Raw genomic sequence first — 20,426 nt, 5'->3', positions numbered from 1 at the left:
CTCGCATTTGTCGATCGGACTCTATGACTGCAAGAGAACGGCCAAAAAACTATGCTGGTGTCAAGTCGTCTTACCTCAAGAACAAAACATAAAACTCACTGAAAATACTAGTCTCCTCGTAAGAATGTAAGTGTTCCATACTTTTGTATACTTTTGGTTACGTCTCAGAAAGGCCGCAATTCAGCTACGCCGTCGAGAGAGTCTTTTCGTCCGAATGCATTGTAAGAAATAATTCCCTTTTGAATTAATAGCACCATGGTTAAGAAAATATAATAACCCCAGGAAATTGGTTATGACGCCATCGCAATACCGTCCGTACGTACGTTCAACTTTTCATGTAAGCCAATTTTTCAAATGTCGCATTGCTGGAACCCGCTTTTTTGGCGGGAAGTTTCACGGCTAGCGTACTGCATCTTACACTCCGTGTTAGTAAAACAAGCAAACATGTTGAGGGTAACCAAAAACAAGCTTAGTAATTTTTAATTTGTTGCCGGTACAACGTAACGAGGAAAGAAGAGAAAGATAGCTAGGAAAAAAAACCGGTAAGCAGGCGAAGAGTAAACGATGCTCGAGATGCGAGAAAACACAAGCAAACAACGAGAGAAAGAGCAAGAAAGAGCCCGAATAAAGAGATGAAAACTATGGTAACGTGCAGCGGAAGAAAGAGCAACCGTGAGCACGAGAAAAAAGGCTGAACAATATTAACGAAAAACGGAGAAAGGCGCAAGAAAGAGCCACTGCCACAACAACATTTATTTGTACCCATATTTGACATTGTATTTTTTTATAATAGATAACTTATAACAATAAAGAGGGACACTGGCCTCCTGAAAAAAGTTCCAGAGTTCCTTTGCAGGAGTCGAACGAATGGCCGTCCGATTTCTAGTTCGGAAGCTATACCACTTAGCTATCGGAGACTAGTAGCATCTAAGCAATTGAAATAGGTTCAGATGGCAATTGTCCCTCTACATTGCAAGGACTGAATTGCCGAAATCGTACATTCTCGCCAACTGCAGGGAAAGAGATGATCAATGTTTTATTTTTTCAGTTGGTGCCCCGGGGATGATCAGTCCTCTTCGCTCCTGATGCAAAATTAGTCCTCCACTAATGCTCGCCATTTGACTTTATTTTGAGCAGTGACTTTTACCTTCACGGTCCTTGTGCGCCTCCAGGTGTGTCGGGATTTCCCTTATTAACGTTTCCCCTGTAGGTTCCACTTTGGCCAGGTGTCCATCTGGTCCCCTCAGTGTGGCCAATCCCGATCATCTCCACGTTTTTTCTATTATCGCTTTTCTAAATCATCTCTTTCATCAAATTTAAAACTATCAAAGATTGCTTCTTCGCATGAATGCACCAAAGTTTGAATGATGGTCTTCGTCTTCTCCACCATTGAGAAGACTTTGATTAGCGAACTACATTTGGAGCTTTCATGGCCTTCTAGATGTCTTGATTTTAAGTAAATCTGGGTGGAAACTTGAAAAAAAAATCGTTCGATTTTCGTTCGTACATTTGCTATTTCAATGATGCCCTTTCCTCTGTGTTCATACGCAAACTCGAGAACTGAATTTGAAAAAGTACTGCGAGTTGAGATTGGAGTGCATATATCTTTTTAGATGTTTTGATGTGTAGCCAGCATAGCTGAGTATTTTTACGAATTGTGCTGTATTTTGACGATCCCGCTAGGGCAAGTCAAAAACCAAACAACGAGTAAAAATACTTAGCGATACTACACACCAAAACATCTAATAAGCTATTTATTATCCAACTTTTTCCACGAAAATTTTAGCCATGAACTGTTAACAACCGAGGTGTGGGAGATTTGTGCTTGGGGGAAAACGTTAGCAACTAAACTAGTCAAACCGGTTATGTGCTGTACAATAACCTAGTGTACAATAACTTTATGGATGGTCGATGTAGATCCTCGTAGGATCATTACTCGAACAATAACTAACAGTACAATATCGTGGAATATTTGAACTAGTTTCGTGCGTTTTCTGTACAATAGCTAATACAATTGAATAATAGTAGTACCATAACGAGGAATATTTCCCAGTTGTGAGCACGCGCACTGGGGAGGCGGAATATTTTTCAAGTGCGTATGCTCGAAACAGAAACCTCGTATCGTATTCCAGTCTAATCGATATTTTTTTTTATGGTGCAGGACCGTAAGAGGCAACTATAAAATGAGTAGTTTAATTGATTTGATTAAAGTGATTACTGCTAAATCCATTTCTGAGAAAAACTGGTAAACAAAAGCGTTGATATACCAAGAAGCGATACAGGGCGTCTAACCTTACTTGTATAGATTAAGCCTAAAAGCGGAGCTCCCGGGTTATTTATTCTTACTGGCCTTACTTAAACAACGAATTTACAGGATAAAACAATTTGGAATATTTTTTGTTTAGCCTTGACGAAAAGCAATCAAATAGAAAAAAAACAAACAAAACAAAACAATCTAAAACGAATATTTTGCATCTGCTCTTCTGTCGTAGGTCGTCCACGAATCATGCAACCTTATCGGAATCAAAATTTAAAATATTCCAAAGATATGCCAAAAATTGCAACACAGAGCGAAAAGCAGCTCTAAACAAATTAAAAAGAAACACTCAGCTGTACGTTTTTAGGGGTGCAGGGATGGGGCAGTGGTGAGAGCACTCACCACCCACCAATGTGCCCCGGGTTCGATTCCAGACTCGGCGTCATATGTGGGTTGAGTTTGTTGGTTCTCTACTCTGCATCGAGAGGTTTTTCTCCGGGTACATCAGTTTTCCCCTCTCTTCAAAAACCAAAATTTGGCTTGATTTACGTTAATTGTTGATTTCAGCTTACAGTGTCCCAATTAGTGCTCCAACGCTAGAAGACTAGTTCCTTTCCTTTCCTTTGCCAAGCAGTTTTGAATATTGTTTGAAAACGAAGCAAACAATTAACAAAACAAGTACAAACGCAGTAAAGTAATTTAAACGAAAAGCCAAAACCATAACTTAAACAAACTGGGTGGAGGTCATTAGGTTACAATAGAAAGGTCGTCGCAAGCAAAAAGTGAATACTGTTTGTTGCTTTTTTGTAGTTAAGTAAATGGCATCTTCCAGCTCTTCGGCGGGAACGCTTGCACAATTGGCTAAACCTGAGTACAGAAATTGGATTGCTCTTGGTCATGCCTTAACAACAGAACTTCGTCATGGTATCCAATCATTCATCAAGAGAGAAACAGAGACTTTTTATAAGAATGTCACTACAAGCTTGGCACATGTTGTTGCACCTTGCACCTGTGGCTTTGTCTTGAAGAGAAGACCAAACCAGTATCACGACATGGTGAAATGTGAATGGGCCAAAACTCTTCAAGCGTATCATGACAAAAACAAACCAAATTGGAAGCAAAGTGATTCCAGCAAATGGCTTGATCCTGCCTTGGGCCCGTGGGAGATGGCTAAACTCTACCTTCCTGATTTGGGAGGGCATGCCGTGACGAGCGCGGAAGACATGGACATCACTACTATGTTGAACCTTATATTCTGGTGCACACACTTCGCCGTTCCACCGCACTTGGTCAAGGATGTCCGAGAGATCCGTAATAAAAAGTGGGCACATGCGACCTCACTAGAATTGAGCGATGCTGACAAGCAATTGGCTTTTGAGGCAATTGAAAATCTTCTGAGGGATCCCAACTTAGCTCACGAACCTGATGCTCAGAACGCCCTCAAGGAAATTGTTAAACTAAAAAGTGTTTCGGACCTGCACAGCATGGAGGCAAAAGTGTTGGCGGACTTCAAAGAAATAATTCAAAAAGATCTACAGAGTATTAATGCCGAATTGGCAAATTTGTCCGAAGAATCTGAAAGAACTAAAGAACTGCAAACTGAACTCAAACACGAACAAGAAATCATTAAGAAAGCATTGGAAGGAATGAATCCGAATCCTTTAAGGCATGCAGGTTACAATTTGTTGAATACAACGATTCTCGTGCTTGGAGATGTATTTTGGAACCTGTCACGAAACGTGAAAGGTGTAGAGAAGAAGCACGTTGTTTCATGGTTGATGTTATTGCTGTTCTTCCGCTGTTACCTCGTTTTAGATGACTCTTCACTTAAGGACGGTAAGTGAAAAAAACCCGTATAGTGAAAGAAGATTGCGTGGGGGGGAGGGGAGGGGTTAGGTGGGTTGAGTTTGCGTGTTTCTTTGGTCAACTTCAGTACACTCTTACTCCGCCGATTTAAGCGGGAAACCATCAAGTCCAGCTATTGCTACGATATAACAGATTGGCTCAGCTTCATTGTAAACACTCCCGAGAACCCCTAAAAGATTGGAAGATTTTATGTTTTTCGCGATTTGCCATGGTTGAATCAGATCACCGAATGCTCTTTCAAATTTTAGTCCACATCGGCTGACTTAAGCCAGAAGCTTTCGTTTTCACGGGGCAGGATAATGTATTATTTTGCCTTGTAAAACTGGAAATGAAATTTGCCCTGAACATTCCTCGTCCTTTAGTCACCTGCCTCCAGTTAGTTGAGGTTCTATCGTCACTGCTTACAACTAAGTTTCAATTGGGGATTAGGCTGTTCTAGGAAGGACCAGTTCCTTAATTAACCCAAATTGTTCTCGGCTTGTTACCTTTCCATGTTTGCAACTATGAAAGTATATCGTACTTGATGTGAAATTATTGTCACTTTGGCAATAGCAAACAACACCTTTTAACAGCGTCGTCACGGACGTGGCAGGAGCCCATTGTGCCCAGGATCCCAAACCTTGTGAGTCAACCCTGTTCCGTATCTTGTTATTTTTACGAGCAACTCCCAGGGGATTTTCACAGGTGTTTTCACAATAGCCAATCATAAGAGACCTATGGTCAGCCACTGATAACATTACATCACGTGCAGCATACCCGAAACACGAAGGTATTTCAAAATGATGAAAAGATATAGCAATTCTAAAAATAAAAAAGATATAGGATAGAGTTGACTCAAGGGTATAATACGTAAGGATGCTCCAGGTAATGGACTCCTGTCTTGGGAAGTTACTGTTTTAAAAGTAGTTTCGATTACAAGTGGCACCTAAAGCAAAATATCTAAATGTCAGAATGGTAGAATCTCATTTTGCATGAGGGCCAATATATTGCAGAAAGGTTTCTGTCACGGAGGTGGAACCACTTTTAAGAAGGAAAAAAGCAACTTAATTTCAACTTAAATTGTTTGCCTAAATGTGCGTTTCCATCAGGTTTATTGGTTAAAACTAATTGAACTTGTGTTTTGGTCGTTTCAAAGGCTGTACTATGCCAGTGTATGATGATCCATGGAAGCTGAAGTTCTTCGACTTCACAGATTTCATCAATTCATCCAGAGCGGAGTTCACTGGACGTCAGTGGCTTTACCAAGAAATGGAAAGTCTTTTAGAGGGAACCGACAAACGAGGCGTTTTAATAACTGGAAATCCGGGTTCGGGTAAATCTGCTTTCTTAAGTCACTTACTCTGCTCCAAAACATCCAGCCCAGTTATTCATAGCAGAATACTTGCACATCATTTTTGCATGCACTTCCACAAGAAAACTCAGGATGGAGTAACGTTTGTTCAAAACCTTGCAAACATGATCTCTTGGAAGCTCAGTGAATACCGTCAAAGAATTTTGACAGATTCGTTCGTCCGTAGAGTACTTAAACATGAGTGTTCTGAAGACCCCGAGTGGTGCTTTGAGCACGGGATAGTTAGACCTTTAAAAGAGTTTCGACTGCAACCGAAAGCTTCGTGGTACATTGTGGTAGATGCTTTGGATGAATGTTTCAGTGACAAGGCAGATGTTGTCAATATTCTCAAATCTAAGGCTCGTCGACTTCCAAGATGGTTGAAACTTATTGTTAGCTCTCGAAACGTGAAGTCCATTGTCACAGGTCTAGAAGGCTTTCATAGACTAGAGCTGCGATCCGACAGTAAGGAAAATCGTGAAGATATTGATACATATCTTACCCTTAAAGTGTTTTCGCAGAAGGAGTCTGTGCTGGAAAGGTTTAAAACTTCCTTTTCTATTCGTGACAATTACGCACCGACTCAGATCATTGTTTCCAACCTCGCTAAAAAGGGTCACGGTAACTTTCTGTATGTAAAAGTTGTGCTCGACTTGTGGTTAACTTCGGCGGAAAAGATCGATTGGGAAACATTTCCCAAGACACTTGAGAGCACATATCAGTTGTACTTTGAAAGAAAGTTTTCAGCTTTCGAGTCGTTTCGATCACTGAGAGAAATTTTCGAAGTCTTGGTTGCAGCGTATACGCCACTTACCATTCAAGAAATGCACTCTCTGTTCAGTCTCGAGAATCCAGCCTTAGATCTGGAGTACGACTTCATGCCAAAACTTGACCAGGTATCCATCTTCTTGTGGCATGGGTCAGAGGGAGACCTTCGAATTCATCATGCTTCTTTATCTGAATGGCTTACCAGTGATGCCAACAAAGGAAGGGTCTACTATGTTAAGAAACAAAATGGTCATAACCGCCTGGCAAAATATTATCTCAAAGTGGCAGCAGGAAGAATGTTAAATCCCTATGAAGCGTTTCATCTTGCAAGTCATGTCGTAGAGGGAGGTTTGGATAAAGTTCTGGTGAAGCAATTTCTTTCACTGCCTTCAGGAAACATTAACTCCACTGAAAATTGGAGCCAAACAACGGCACTTCACCTCAGTGCCAGTTCACGTCATACCAATGTTACAAAGCTCTTGTTGCAACACTTCTTCAACGTTGACTGTTTAGATAACAATAAACGTACGCCTTCCTTCATAGCTGCCACCGCCGGACAAGTTGGTAACTTGTTGGCCCTCTTTGATAGAGGAGCTAACCTTCACCACACAACTGTGTACCTTGATGCTGAAATTGCGTCCCATTCTTTAGATCCAGTCGTGGAATGTAAAAGGAGGAAGTGTGGCTATTCCTTACTGCATACGGCCGCTCAAGAAGGCAAAGTCGATGTTGTCAAATTTCTTCTTCAACAGAAAATCAGCATATCTGAAACGTCTGGTTGCAACAATACTGCAATCCAGCTGGCAGCAGAGAATGGCCATCGTGACACCGTTGTGATGCTCAGGAATGCTGGTGGTATTCCAGACGACCTTTCACTGCATCATTCCGCTTCTAACGGGCACACACTTGTTGTGAAGTATCTTTTAAAAGAGGGCGTAAAGGACACTTGTCTCCAAGGCACTCCTCGCCTTTTACCTGTAACTGTGGAAGGCCAGGAATTGAATACCACTAAAATATACGTCCACGATAATTCTCATCTTCATTCCCGTGAAACAGCGCTTCATGCGGCAGTGAGGCGAGAACGTCTGTCTGTAATCGAAGTATTGTTAGAGGAAGACCAAAATGCTATTAACTGCAAGAATTCTGCAGGCAGGAACCCCCAACATGAGGCAGTTTATTTAAATAAATATAACTCCTTGAAGGCCTTATTGGAATCTGGAGCCAGTGCTTCCGTCCAATGCAACTCAGAAGTATCGTCACCCCTGCTGCACTATCAAACTCTTGTGCCTGGAACACCACAAGAAGACGGTTGTCCTTGTGGATTTACTCCTTTACATTTAGCTGGAAAGTATGGTTATCACAGTGTTGCCGAGCTTCTTCTAAAGTACGGAGCCTACATCAATATGGGGGACTGTAATGGCTCGACTCCTCTTCATATAGCTTCGTGCCACGGCATGTCAGCAATCCTGTTTCTTTTAGTGGAAAAAGGAGCGGATATCAATGCCAAAAGCCTAAATGGCTCCACTCCCCTTCATAGCGCAGCGGCATGTTTTGCGAAAGGCGCTTTCCGTCCTTTGTTTGAACTTGGATGTGATCACCTAGCTATTGATAACGATGGAATGTCAGCATTGCATTATTCGGTGAAAGACGCGCATGTTACTGGTCCTGAGTACTTTGCTGATTTGTATGCAAACAAACCAAAAGATTGGATTGAAAAAACTGCAAGTGAAACATATCAAATGGATACCATGAACAAGATAAATCTACAATATCCCTGGATGGACACAATGGTAGAGCTTATGAAAACGTGTGTTACCGCGAAGGGTGGATCGATATCCTTTTTAAGCATAAAAGACAAAAGAAATGAAACTGTTTTCCACAAATTAGAAGACAAGTCCAATGCATCGTCCATTTTCATGGGAACTGATACAGGTAGTGGTCTCTCTTTGGTACTATCCTTAACTCCATTGTATTTTGCTTACGATATCAGCCATAACGAAGCAATAAAACAAGCCACTTTACCCTTAGATAAGCCACCTTTAATTCCAAAGTCTTTTACAAGAGTGATCACGAAAGCATTTACCACCATGTTCACGAGGATAAATTGCTCTGTTTTGGTACATTTCGTTGGGATTAAAATGGTTCATACTGTGAACTCTATTTTGAAAGCGGGCGTAAATGTAAACTGTTATGATTATAAGTCCGGAATGACTCCATTGCTGGTGTATCTTCGTACCGGTGGTCGGCACATGTCCAAGGTTCTCGTGAAACATAACGTAAACGTGGAAATAACCTGTGAAGATCCTTTTAAAATGTCAGCGCTACACATGGCTTCTTATCATAAACTACATTACACGTATTACGTTTATCAGTTTTTAATGGGAGCAGACAGCTGGGAGAGGTATTTGAAGACCGAAAGTGCAATTTTCGACTATTTGCTCGACACATATGAAGAACGAAGTAATAGCCAAGGAATCAAGGAAACGGTGCGAACTGGAGATGGTCCATTGACAAGAGCGATTATATCACACCCAAGTGGGACTAAGATCATCGATACATGTTTCGATAGAGAGGGTTTTAACGCCTTTCACAGAGCAGCTCAGGGAGCAAATGTTGTCGCAATTCGTAAATTCATCTCCTGGGGAGCAAACCATTCTTTAGAATCGGAAAACGGATTGACTCCATTGTGGCTTTCTGTACTGTATGCGGTGAAATATAGACCTTATCTCAATTTTGAAAGAGTGAGTGTACTGACATCTCTTGAAGTGGAACTGGCATCACTTACAGCAATAGAAATTTTGAATCATGGTCTGCAAAACGAAACTTTTGATGTTGGTTGCAATGAAAGTCGTCCAGATCTAACTCTGTATCACGTGGCCGCTAGCCGGGGCATGTGGCAATTCATTGCGCAATTACTTTCCAGTAGGAGAGTGAGAGGTATTAATGTAAATTGCCCGAACAAACATGGTATTACGCCCATGTATTTGGCAAAGTTCATAGGAGGAGACTCTTGTGAGGGCTACGGTCCATGGTGCAAAGTCGTCGACGTGATAAAGAGCTATGGTGGAACATTTCAATATCCGACACTGGAAGCGGAATACTTTCTTATCTTCAATGTCTTTTTTGGAAAGAACCCAAGTCCCTTGTCCCTTGAACTCAGTGACGATGAAATATCATCTCTGCGAGAGAAAGGTGGGCGAAGTGAATGTCGACAGTATAAACCCAGCAACAGAGACCTCCTTAGGGCATCTGATGAGGTCGTTAAAGTTCACAATGATTACCTAAAGAAAGTGGAAAAATGTTCTCAGTTTACAGATCAATGTCCTCACGACATTAAGATAGCTGAATTGCTTCATATTTCGTTTGTGGTTTTGGAACTTGGTAAAACCCTGGGGCTGAAATTTACTTTCTTCTTAATGCGAAATAACTTCATCAATTTCCTAGACAGACAGATTCAAATATTAAAGGTCCTACTGCAAATCGCAACCCGACCTCATGCAGAAAAGCCGTGCGTTAAGTCAGAACCGACGAAGCCAAAAGAAGAGCGGATTGTCGCCGATGACATGTGTTCTCAACTTAGTAGGAAAGACTTAGAGACTGTAGTTCACGGTTCCTATCGTGACTACAAACGAAGTTTAGATTTGCTCATTGAACACTCGGACGAAGTGAAATCGCTCATACCTTTGCAAGGGAGACTACCACGCGTTTTAGCAAAGGTTAACATTGCGTTGCAGAATTACGACTCGAAGTTGTACTGCGACTGGCAAGCAATTGCTGCCAAGTACATACAGCTGAGTTTCCAAGTTCGTAACTTAAAGTTTTGGATGGAGTCCGTGCAAGAAACATTAACCGTACCGAGTGTTTCAGATTTCGTGTCAGAGAGGATGCAAAACTTTATTCTTGACTCCTCAGAAGAATCACTTGGACTCGTGTTAAAATTGACTTCAAGGGAACCTACTCAAGAATTTGATTATTTTCAAATCCTGCGAATTCGAAAACCACCTTTTTGGCATGAGACCTTTGATGGAAGAGGAAATTTCAGATAACGATTGCTGCATATCTCGCTGCAACTTTAAAGGCTCTCTTGTAAATGCAAATGACCAAACTTGAACTGGTCTCTGACGATGATGTACATCATACAGTCTAAAAATTAAGGAGCTTAGACCGTCTTAATTGTGATATCATGAACAGGAAATTGACAGACGAAAATACTAGAACAAAGACAATATCACGTTGTCGCTAGCACGACGCTAAAGCGATGGTTTTAAATCTAGGCAAGACAGGCCAAGAAAGACCCGCACCAAATAAATAGAAACTGCTCCGCAAAAAAGTTTTGCGACTGGACGCATGCATGAGGTATTTTTTCCCCATATCAGAATTTCAAGACAGGAAAAGTAAATTTAAACGGTATCGTGGTCACGCGAGCATCACTCCCCTCTGCCCGTGCATACAATATATATATCTCAGATTCGTTAATTACAAATCAGTTTTCCAGCCAATCAACTTAGTCAATTGATAAATTTTACAACCAAGAAAACTATGTTTTAAGCCAAAGACGATTTTCAAATCAGCTGAAAAGACAGAAATCAGAGCTGGTAAAGGTCTGGATTAAGATTAATCCAGTTCTTAAAATATGCCTCTGCCCCCAGTTTTCCCAAAAGACCGTGAGATTGAAAAGAGTTTCAAATATCGAATGAGTCTGAATTACAATTTTAAGGTTTGAATCGGACTGCTCGGACTCGATTTCAAGTCTTGCAATCAGTTTCATGCCAAGATAAAGCGATTGTGCGCACGGCCGGACTTGTTCAGCCTTTGTGTGTACGGGTTTGAAATATTACTTTTTTTTTGGTCGGGTGATCATGAAATATGCCTAGACTCGGTGGTCTTTAACACTGTAAATATAATTTTTAATTTTCTTTTAAAGAATTTGTAAATAATTTGGCGTCTGTATAAGGATTGACTTCAATCTCTGAGAGATTAGCATAAAACCTTTGCACGCAGTTAAGTATGAGTGTGAAGATTTGGTCTTGACACTCGAAGAGAACTTACTCCTTCGCGCGTTTTAACTAAAGGAACTTTGCAAGAAGTGAGGCGTATTCACTGTGCGGCATTTTCCAATAACGACACATTTTGTTACGCGTTTTGTAATAGCGATTATTGCATTATACAAAGAAAGATAGCAGCATTTTGTAATATTTGTAATGATAGTCGAATCTGTAATTACGTCTTAATCTGTCCCCTTTTCCCTTTATATTTCTCCCTTTACCGTCAAATGCGTTTCCTTATTTCGTGTCGGTAATCTGAGTGAAAAAAAAAATCTAAAAAATAACCAGTTTCAAGCTGCAGAAATTGTCGAGTGGCAGAGGCAGAATCAGTTGGATACTGAGTTAGTGTTTACACATTGTCGATCCTCCCACGCGGACAGAAAGCCTTTCCTGTGGGATGATGTTAAGTTTACTCTGGGGTTGAAGTTGAAACTGAAAAACGGGCAAAACCAATGTTTATACTGCAGATCATAAGTTTAAAATTGTTTTAACAAGTTATTACCTTCCTCATGAATTTTTTTTCTATCGGTCAGTCGGAAGACGGGTTAACAGAGGAAAAAAGGGGGACGGCCTAACGAGATTCAAAGTGAAGTAACTAGATATTTTACTGAGATAATCGCTCAATCAGGACTTAGTAGCTCTTAAGTCTTAATAACTTAAAAGAAAGAGAGAGTTGTAAAGGAGGGTAATATTAATGTTATATATGCCAAGTAGCTTTTAAACTGACAAAGTGAGGCTCTTAAGTAGTTAACTTAGGCTGTTTACGAAAGCTGTTCCGGTACATTTTGAGAAAATACGAAAGTACGAACTGCGGAAATATACAAATGATGAGGTCATCATAATTGTGTTCCTTCATTCGTTCGTTCTATAATTTCTTTTTTATTATGGGAAGCTCTTTAAACTTGGCAATGACCGTTTTAACAGTAGAAGACAAACAATCGTCTGATTTGAAAACGGGACGAACAAATTTTTAGACGATTTTCTCCGTCTAGGAAAGCGATTTTTCGAAGACGATTTGTCCGTCCATGCAGACGAACAAGTCGACCGGCTAAATCCGACCTAAATTCACGAGAAATCAACCATCGCGGGGAAATGGCACGAGCGATGGTTTTCAGTTGAAGCTTTCAATATGGTGGGAGGAAGGAGCCTTACCTAGTGCTAGACTTATCCAGTTTGTTGGTCCATTGCCCGTCTTTTTTTTCAACTTTCCTCGGACAACACTATCGGAATGGGTTCTCTTGAATTCACATTAGTCGATGAAACCATAGGACGATTTAACTGATTAGAGTGTAATGTGAAGTGCTATTTGTTCTTAACTTTCAACTGGCATTTTCAGCTTTCTGTTTAAAAGTGACAATTTTTGGTTGATTACCGATTTTAACGCCGATTTCGTCTCAGGCAATCAGTCAGATAACGGAAGCCTGATTGCTGAGTCGCAACACTAGATCCGATGTATTGGATCTGGGAACATCAAGCGAAACGTAAAAATAACTAATTAAAGAATTTCGCCATATTACTGCGCACCGGTGGCTCAGTTGGTTGAGCACCGGGCTGTCACGCGGGAGGTCGTGAGTTCAATTCCGGTCGGACCAACACTCAGGGTCTTTAAATAACTGAGGAGAAAGTGCTGCGTTTGTAATTACATCTGCAAATGGTTAGACTCTCTAGTCTTCTCGGATAAGGACGATAAACCGTAGGCCCTGTCTCACAACCTTCAATATTCATAATCCTGTGGGACGTAAAAGAACCCACACACTTGTCGCAAAGAGTAGGGCATGTAGTTCCCGGTGTTGTGGTCTGTCTTCTGTGGTGTATCATGGTTGGCAGGGTAAATGCTCGGAGATATTAGCTACACCAAGCTACTCTAAAATCCGAGGGTAAAGAAAGATATATGATGTGATATATATGATATGATGAATTGAAGGAAGGTTTGAACACTGAAAATAGCAAATACAGAAAAAGGCGTGCAGGGATGGCTAAAATTGAAGGGATTCAAGTAGATTACAATTATATAGTGGGTTTTATTTAACCGTTCAGCCTAACAGTTTTTCAAGGTAAACTGTGTCGTTTGTAACTTAAATTATGATGCTCAACAGACGTTTATTTTGGTCACGAGCTTTGATTGGTGTTGTTTTAAGAGTAATTTCTCGGTTAACGTTAACGGTTTGCATAGCTGGTAGGGACGAGTAAATCGTAAAACTAGACCAAATAAACTGCAACTGCCTGACACAGCCCCTTTAATCAAGGAGCCATTCGAGCTAAAGTTACGTTGTCTCTGGCTCATACCACTCTCAACCAAGTCAAGCAGAAGAAATCGCAAGAAACTAAAAAAGATACATGAACGGGTTAGAACACCCGATCGGCGTCTTCAGCCAGAGTGACCAAGGCCTGGACTTTTCTCGGCATATAGAAAACGTTTGCAAATATTACAAAATTCGAAGAATTCAAAGTGGTCCTTTCCACCTTCAATCGAAAAGCAACGTTGAAGGCTCGCTCGGACGATTGCGAGGAAAAATGATGTATGACCTGCATTCTATGAAAGGGAAAGGAATCAACTGGGCTAAAAACCGTTGCCAAGCTACTGCGGAATCCTCAACGAAGAAAAGAAAGAAGAACTTGGTTGGTCACGCCCCTTTGCAGTTTACTATGAGCGAAAATCGAATATTGTGAATAAATATACCTTATTGAATAGTTTAACATATAATACGCGCAGACATTTTGCGAGTTGCCAGGAGCCTGTGCCTAGGAGCAAACAACTCCCATTCTAAAACTATATCACGGCATTTTTACAGACCGATCAATTTTTAGACTACCTTTTCCGAAAACAAAGGCAGTTCCGGTTCGGTGAAGCCATGACGTCAAGTCAGTTTCTTGTGATTAGTCATCGACCCCTGCGGGAGCCTCATTCAGGGGTCACTCAATGTAAAAATAAATCGGTCTGAAAACGCCGTGGCAGGAATATAGGGTTGTTGTTCGCTCCTAGTCATGGGCTGCTGGAGTTGCATAGTATTTTCCGAGTCCCGAATACGCTATTACGCTATTTTCTATTATTTTGGCTTCTTCCTGCAGCATTGACTGAGAATTGTATCAATTGCATAATAAGGCGCGTGCGAATGACGAAATCAATCTCGTACCCAGATCTCACTCTGTCTTATTCTGATAAAGTGAGATCAATGGCAATGGGAGATCTGGGTACGAGATTAAACGAAAACAACACAGAGGAAACCATTCAAATGTCCTTTACATTTAACTGGATAAACGAAATGACAAATGGCAAGCGATGACAAGTTAAAAACAAACATTATGCCGTTGACCGAAAGCATAATGTTATTTTATCGCGAGGCATTTCCGTTGTCTTATCAGTTTGCGGGTTGTGCTCTAATCTGGCAACTATGGAAGTGTCCTGTCCAATGAAAAATGGGCGCGTGTTAAAGTTAAGTACAAAAGGTCGGTTATCTCGTACACGCGGCCCCTTTCTACTATTGCCATCATCGCAAGAAGAACTTCTCTGCCTTTTAGCGTTCAGTTGTATTGTTCTTTTTCCCTCCACCTCCCCAGTCTCCGACCCGCAGACTGACAATATATTACTTATGTAGTTTTGAATTTAACTGGATAAACGAAATGACAAGTGGCAAGCGATGACAAGTTAAAAACAATCTAGTTTGTTGAAAATCCGGCTCCCGTTCCGTCCTTCAAACCGGAACACTATTTCGTATTATCGTCTGATATTTTTCTCTTGCCTAAAAATGGTAAAAATTGTGTAATAGTAGAATCATAAATTTCGATTAACCCTTGCATTGAAGTCTAGTACTGAAGGATACGGTTGTAGATGTGTATTCGATACTCTATTGCCTGCATGTCAGGATATCAGGATATTGCGATAGAATATGTGGCATAACTGTACAAACATTCATTTTATTAATAGTGCAATGAATCTTAAATATTGATTTGATCCTAACTTGTCAGTTACCACATTAACATCATTAAAATACCTCATTCCAATTTACGTCTGACGTTACTACAATTTGCGTATACTTACAAACATATACTAAACTTACGAATTAGCCCGCAAAGGAGAAGTATTTGGACGAAGAAACTGAAAGAGCGCTGGGGCTAGCTAAAAAATGGCTTGAACTGTCGTCCACTAGTCCCATAATCCATAGCACATTCTCTTGCTGCCCTTCCAATATCGCGGCCATTCAACGAGCGTTAGGCCTAGTTTATACGTCGCGCTACCGTCGAATTCAATTCAGACTAATTTAATTCCAGGTCCTACTTTAAAATAAATTCTACGATAAAGCGACGTCTAAAACGAGTTCAATTCGTCTGTTAAATTAAATTCGTCCTAGACGCTTTATAGACGGATAAAAAATCTTTAAAGCGTCATCAGTTTATCCGCCGCACCAGCGCCGCGTCGAATCATATGCATATATTATTTTCGCACATTATTAATTATACCTCTGACCAGGTATATTGCATTCCGGCTGAAAAATAAATTCGACTCATTAATTTCGACGCCTAAACCCCCGGTTCAATTAATGTCGACGGAATTAAATTCGTCTGAATTAAATTAGACGATAGTGCGAAATATGCACTAGGCCTTACTCAAAAGACGCCTGCTGTGTAGGCCATTTAAGTTTCTTTCAATTAGTTTTCTTTCCCATTAGTTTTCAAATTTAAAGGTTACATTAATCGTCTGAGTCCATTTAGTCTATGATAGTGGTCACACAAAAACACGTCATTCAGTTCATTTTACAAACCAGTAACGTTGCCATAATGGAATCTGTGAAGAATATACTGACTGAAAAATCATCAGTACTGAATATATTTTGGCACAAAGAAGTTCTTTCTTCATTATACCTCCCACTCATTTTCGCTTTGAATAGAAAAAACCATAACTTTAATGCAAGACATATTTTTGCATTAATCGAAACTAAGTGTATTTTTGTGTGAAAAAAGAATGCCGCCGAGCCATCTTGCTAAAAATTTTTTGAATTTCCAGATGTCTTCAGAAACTGTCTGTCTACCGATTTTACTCATTCAGAATGAAAACATCTGGAGTTTCAGTCCCCAATTAGTTCGAGCTCTTCCTGTTCCAGCGAATTGAGAGGTTGCCGGATCACAATCACTTTTCGAAACGGGAAGCGTTTTAACTGTCCCTTCCATTCTAAACTGAAAATCGAAGTAGGTTTGACAGAATGGACTGCTTCCAATAATACTCCAGCGGAAATTTGCAACAATAAAGTACTTAGCCTCTTTGCTTATATTTGGCAGTTATTTACAGAAAAAGAACTCATTTGTCGCATAAATGAATAAGTAAACTGTTCCAATATTTTCTTGGGCTCATTTCTGGTTCACAGATCGCACTTTCTCTGTTTTCAAATTACACCATGTTTCCGCTAATGACGTCAAACGCGTGCTTTTAAATTTTATTCAGAAATGTACAAAGGTCTAAAACAAGAAAAGAAATTGGAGAGAACTCAAAAGCCGGTGTTTTAGGTAAGGAACGGAAAACCGAATATATCGATCTTTTTCATATAAAATAAAGAGTCTATAATGAGGAGCTAAATTCAAAGAACTATACTATAACAGCTGATTAGCAGGAGATAAATAATTGCTTTTAACAGAATCGATGACATTTATATATGTTAACGACTTTTACCTCCCCTTGGAAAGTCCGCCAATTGACACCCTGACTGACGTACAAAAGATCATCCGTCACACTAGAGCAAGCCGTGGCCATTTATTTAGCTAGAGATATGAATTCCAGTATGAATCACGAATTCACCTCTCGTATTTTTGTCATCAACGGGGCATTATTGCTTTTATTTGCCGTTCTGATATCGATCTCCAATGGCTTGCTTTTGTTTACGCTGTACAGAGACCCGTTAAAGACCTTTCGAAACGCTACAGCCGTCCTCGTCGCCGCGTTGGGCATCACAGATCTTCTAACTGGCTTGGTCACCGCTGTCGATGTTGGGATATCTCACATCATCGAAGGACTCACCAACCGCCAAGTCATGCTCCAAGCAAAGATCATATCGCAAGTAACAGTGCGCGCCAGCGTTTTCATCATGACCATGTTTGCCGTTGAACGTTTCATAGCCGTTGCCTTTCCGTACGTTTATCGTTTTTCGATAACAATTCAAAAGACGGTGCTTGGGTGCGTTTTGTGCTGGGTCTTGGCCGTTATTTCGAGCTGCTTGGAATTGTTGGTTGAGCGGGATCTTTATGATATGATATTTCTTTACATCACTTTCGTTGTACCTCTGCTAACTGTTTGCCTTACCTACTGTTCGTCTTACTGGCTTATGCAACACAAAACCAAACGTCTGCAAAGAAAACATGACTCGCGCAAGGCGAAAATACCCAAAGAATCGACAAAATTACAAACCCAGCTCATGAAAACAGCAACACTCATCGTCTTTTTCTTCGTTTTATCCCTCCTTCCGTTCTGGTCTTTTACCATCGTTGCGAGATATTGCAAGAGTTGCATCAAAGAAACATGGTTCATTGCTTGTTACCGGTTCTCCATCCCAATTCTTTACAGTAATTCAGCATTAAATCCGTTATTATACGCATGGAGGATGCGGTCATATCGACGAAGTTTTCTGGCCTTGTTCACTGGAATAAATCGAGACCCTTCTCGAGGACATGCGTATAGCTCGGTTGTAAGATATGACACATCTGTAAAAGACACCACCATCCATGGCGACAATGATACAAAATTATGAGCCTCGTTTTATTAAGCTAAGGGAATATATCGCTGTTTTCATGTTTATGCTTGCGAGGGGTTCTTAACAAAGGTTGGTTGTCTCTACTTCGACTATTCCATGTAGTTTTTAATATACTGAAGTGAATGTATCATAATTTGTTAGTTCTATCCCGCAGTATATATATAACATTCCAATTTAAATCGGTACACTGAAATAAAGATTGTTGTCGGTGCTAACTGAAAGTATGTTTATTAGCATTGGTCTGATTTTCCTTTTGCCGTTTTTAAGAGATCACTGACAGATCAGACAAAACATGTCCGGTTGCCCCGAAAGCGTAGTAACCATTGATGGTTCTAATAAGGTTCGTGGATTAAAAATTTGCTTAAAAGGGGCGGCAAGGTGGATATGATGTGTCGTTGAGAATGTTGGTGGTTGATTAAAAGGGAATTTGATATTTGATTTCTTCCAAACCGAAGTATTTTCCTAACAAATTTTTCAAGCCGCTGCTTAAGCAAATTTCAACCCTTACTTACGTACACCTTTCAGACCTCTTAAGACTTGGTTGGTTTACGGTTAAGACTTGGTATTTACCGCGATTACCTATTCGTGGGCTTGTCAGTATTAACAGTGAAATGGAAACTCTTTGCTTAAAAACCATTTGCTTCATTACTTAAGGGCCTGAGTTTTACAATAGAGAATGCTTTTAGCAATATATAATGCAGATTTCTAGGTGACAAATTATGTGTGATTTACTTAAAGCAAAAACGAAGTACTTTTTTTCTTAGCAACTGCCGGAGCCACAATTTTCTTTCTTTTCTTTTTTCTCTCGTTTGGCCACCCCCCTTTTTTTTTTTTTGTTTTTTTTTTCTCGTTTAGCGTCGAATGCGTTTCCTGGTGTTGGTTTGGTCGGTCGGATTGAAAAAAAAACAAAACAAAAAATTCATAAGCAGTCTCGGAATCGGAGGCCTGGTACCCCAGCATCATAGCTGTGGAGCCAGGAAAACAACAAGACGTGAACGCAAAATCAATATGGCGGAAAAGTTGGTGGATGTTGTTGCAAAATTAAGACAGCGTGGGAAAAAGGATCAACCACCAAAACTCCTATGCGACATAAAAATGGTTTAAAAACGTCGTTACCTTTTTTTTTCAGTTTCTTTTTCAGTTTTTGAAAACGCCAAAAATGTGTGTAGGTCGGACGACGCTAAACGGAGAAAAAAAGGGAATGGCCTAATAATTCCTCGCATTAATTAATAAAACAATAGTCTTTCCTCAAAAAACTTAGGGCAACGGCGCAGTTAAAAAAAACACTTTTAACATAGAATAGTTTTATGAATACGTTTCCACGTAATTAGTATGTGTCCAGTCGACTCCGCTGTAAATTCACCTCAATCATCTATCAAAAACTGAAGTGTCAAAAATTCGTTTTGTGTGTAGTTGATTTAAATATAACACCCTAAAGAAAGTTCATTTTACGGTGGCAAAGTTGATGACAGTAAGCAGCGCATCTGAAAAGCCCAGTGAATTAAGCTGCTCATGTCTAGATAAGAAGATACCCCGGGATGTTTGATCTTCGTCCTAATATTGTAATTACAGGGACAGAAAAATTTTGCACGCTTTTTACTCTCGCAAAGGCCCAAGACCCCCAAAGTGCTCCAGCGGGAAAGAAAAAATAAAATAAAAGCTATACGACGGTTTGGCAAACAGGTCACTCGAAAGTATATTTTTTCTGATGTGTTTTATTTCTGTACTGATTTATTCAAAAAATTGTGCCGGAAGGTGCATGTTGAATTGTAAAGGATTTTGAAGATGGTGAGCGGGTAAACTTTAGCACAAACATGGCTGTTATGTAAGTTGACTTCTCAATGAAAATTAAAGTTATCCGAAAACAGAAAGAGAAGAGGACCTCCAAGGGGTTTTAAGGAATAAGGGAACAGAGCCAGAAACGGTTTAAGGGAACAAGGGACCATGACTTAGAATAACGTTTGGGAAACAAGAGAATAGTTTGATTCGGAAAACGTATTTGTGACCGTTTCCTAACTCTTAGAGAATTTTCTTGAAGTGTATACGAGGGAAAATGACCATATTGCCCACGTGCTTTGCCTTCCGGCTTTGCGTACCAGTGCATGCGGTATAAGTGGAATATGTTACGTGTGTTCTCGGTCGCCGATCAGTAACTCTCACTTACAATTACCACTTGATCTGGTGACGTAATTCGGAGGACTGGAGAAAAAAAATTAACGCCGTATTCTACAACCGCGTGCGGCCTTGAATGTTATTTTCGAATTCAACATGGCAGAGGCGAGGTTAGATCTCGTCGGTTCTACTTGAATGTTCATTCAGTAACAGGAAACGTGTGAGACACGGATCGGAATGATCTGTTGAATTTTTGGCGATGGAAATACTGCGGGAAGTTTGGAAACAACACCTAAGGCCGCGCGCGATTG

At 40.3% G+C, this 20,426-nt stretch overlaps 2 protein-coding genes across 3 annotated transcripts in view; both read left to right on the top strand.

Annotated features, from left to right (window-relative positions):
* The window catches only part of LOC137993705 (uncharacterized), a 23,313-nt gene extending 11,231 nt beyond the window's left edge, over window positions 1-12,082 (top strand). For both annotated transcript variants that reach the window (XM_068839681.1, XM_068839680.1), the window contains exons 2-3: window positions 3,068-4,093; window positions 5,259-12,082. In XM_068839681.1, the coding sequence (XP_068695782.1) occupies window positions 3,076-4,093; window positions 5,259-10,267 (6,027 nt within the window). In that variant the 5' untranslated portion in view covers window positions 3,068-3,075 and the 3' untranslated portion in view covers window positions 10,268-12,082. The remainder of the gene's footprint in view (window positions 1-3,067; window positions 4,094-5,258) is intronic.
* Window positions 12,083-16,780: 4,698 nt separating this feature from the next.
* On the top strand, window positions 16,781-19,989 carry LOC137993714 (adenosine receptor A1-like). Its single transcript, XM_068839698.1, has one exon. It carries the CDS (start codon window positions 17,026-17,028, stop codon window positions 17,998-18,000), a length of 975 nt encoding a protein of 324 aa, XP_068695799.1. The 5' UTR covers window positions 16,781-17,025; the 3' UTR covers window positions 18,001-19,989.
* Window positions 19,990-20,426: the final 437 nt, after the last annotated feature.

Source organism: Montipora foliosa, chromosome 2 (assembly GCF_036669935.1).
Source record: "Montipora foliosa isolate CH-2021 chromosome 2, ASM3666993v2, whole genome shotgun sequence".
Taxonomy (NCBI): domain Eukaryota; kingdom Metazoa; phylum Cnidaria; class Anthozoa; order Scleractinia; family Acroporidae; genus Montipora; species Montipora foliosa.
Note: the sequence above shows the minus strand (reverse complement) of the source record. Positions and strands in the feature narration are given on the sequence as shown.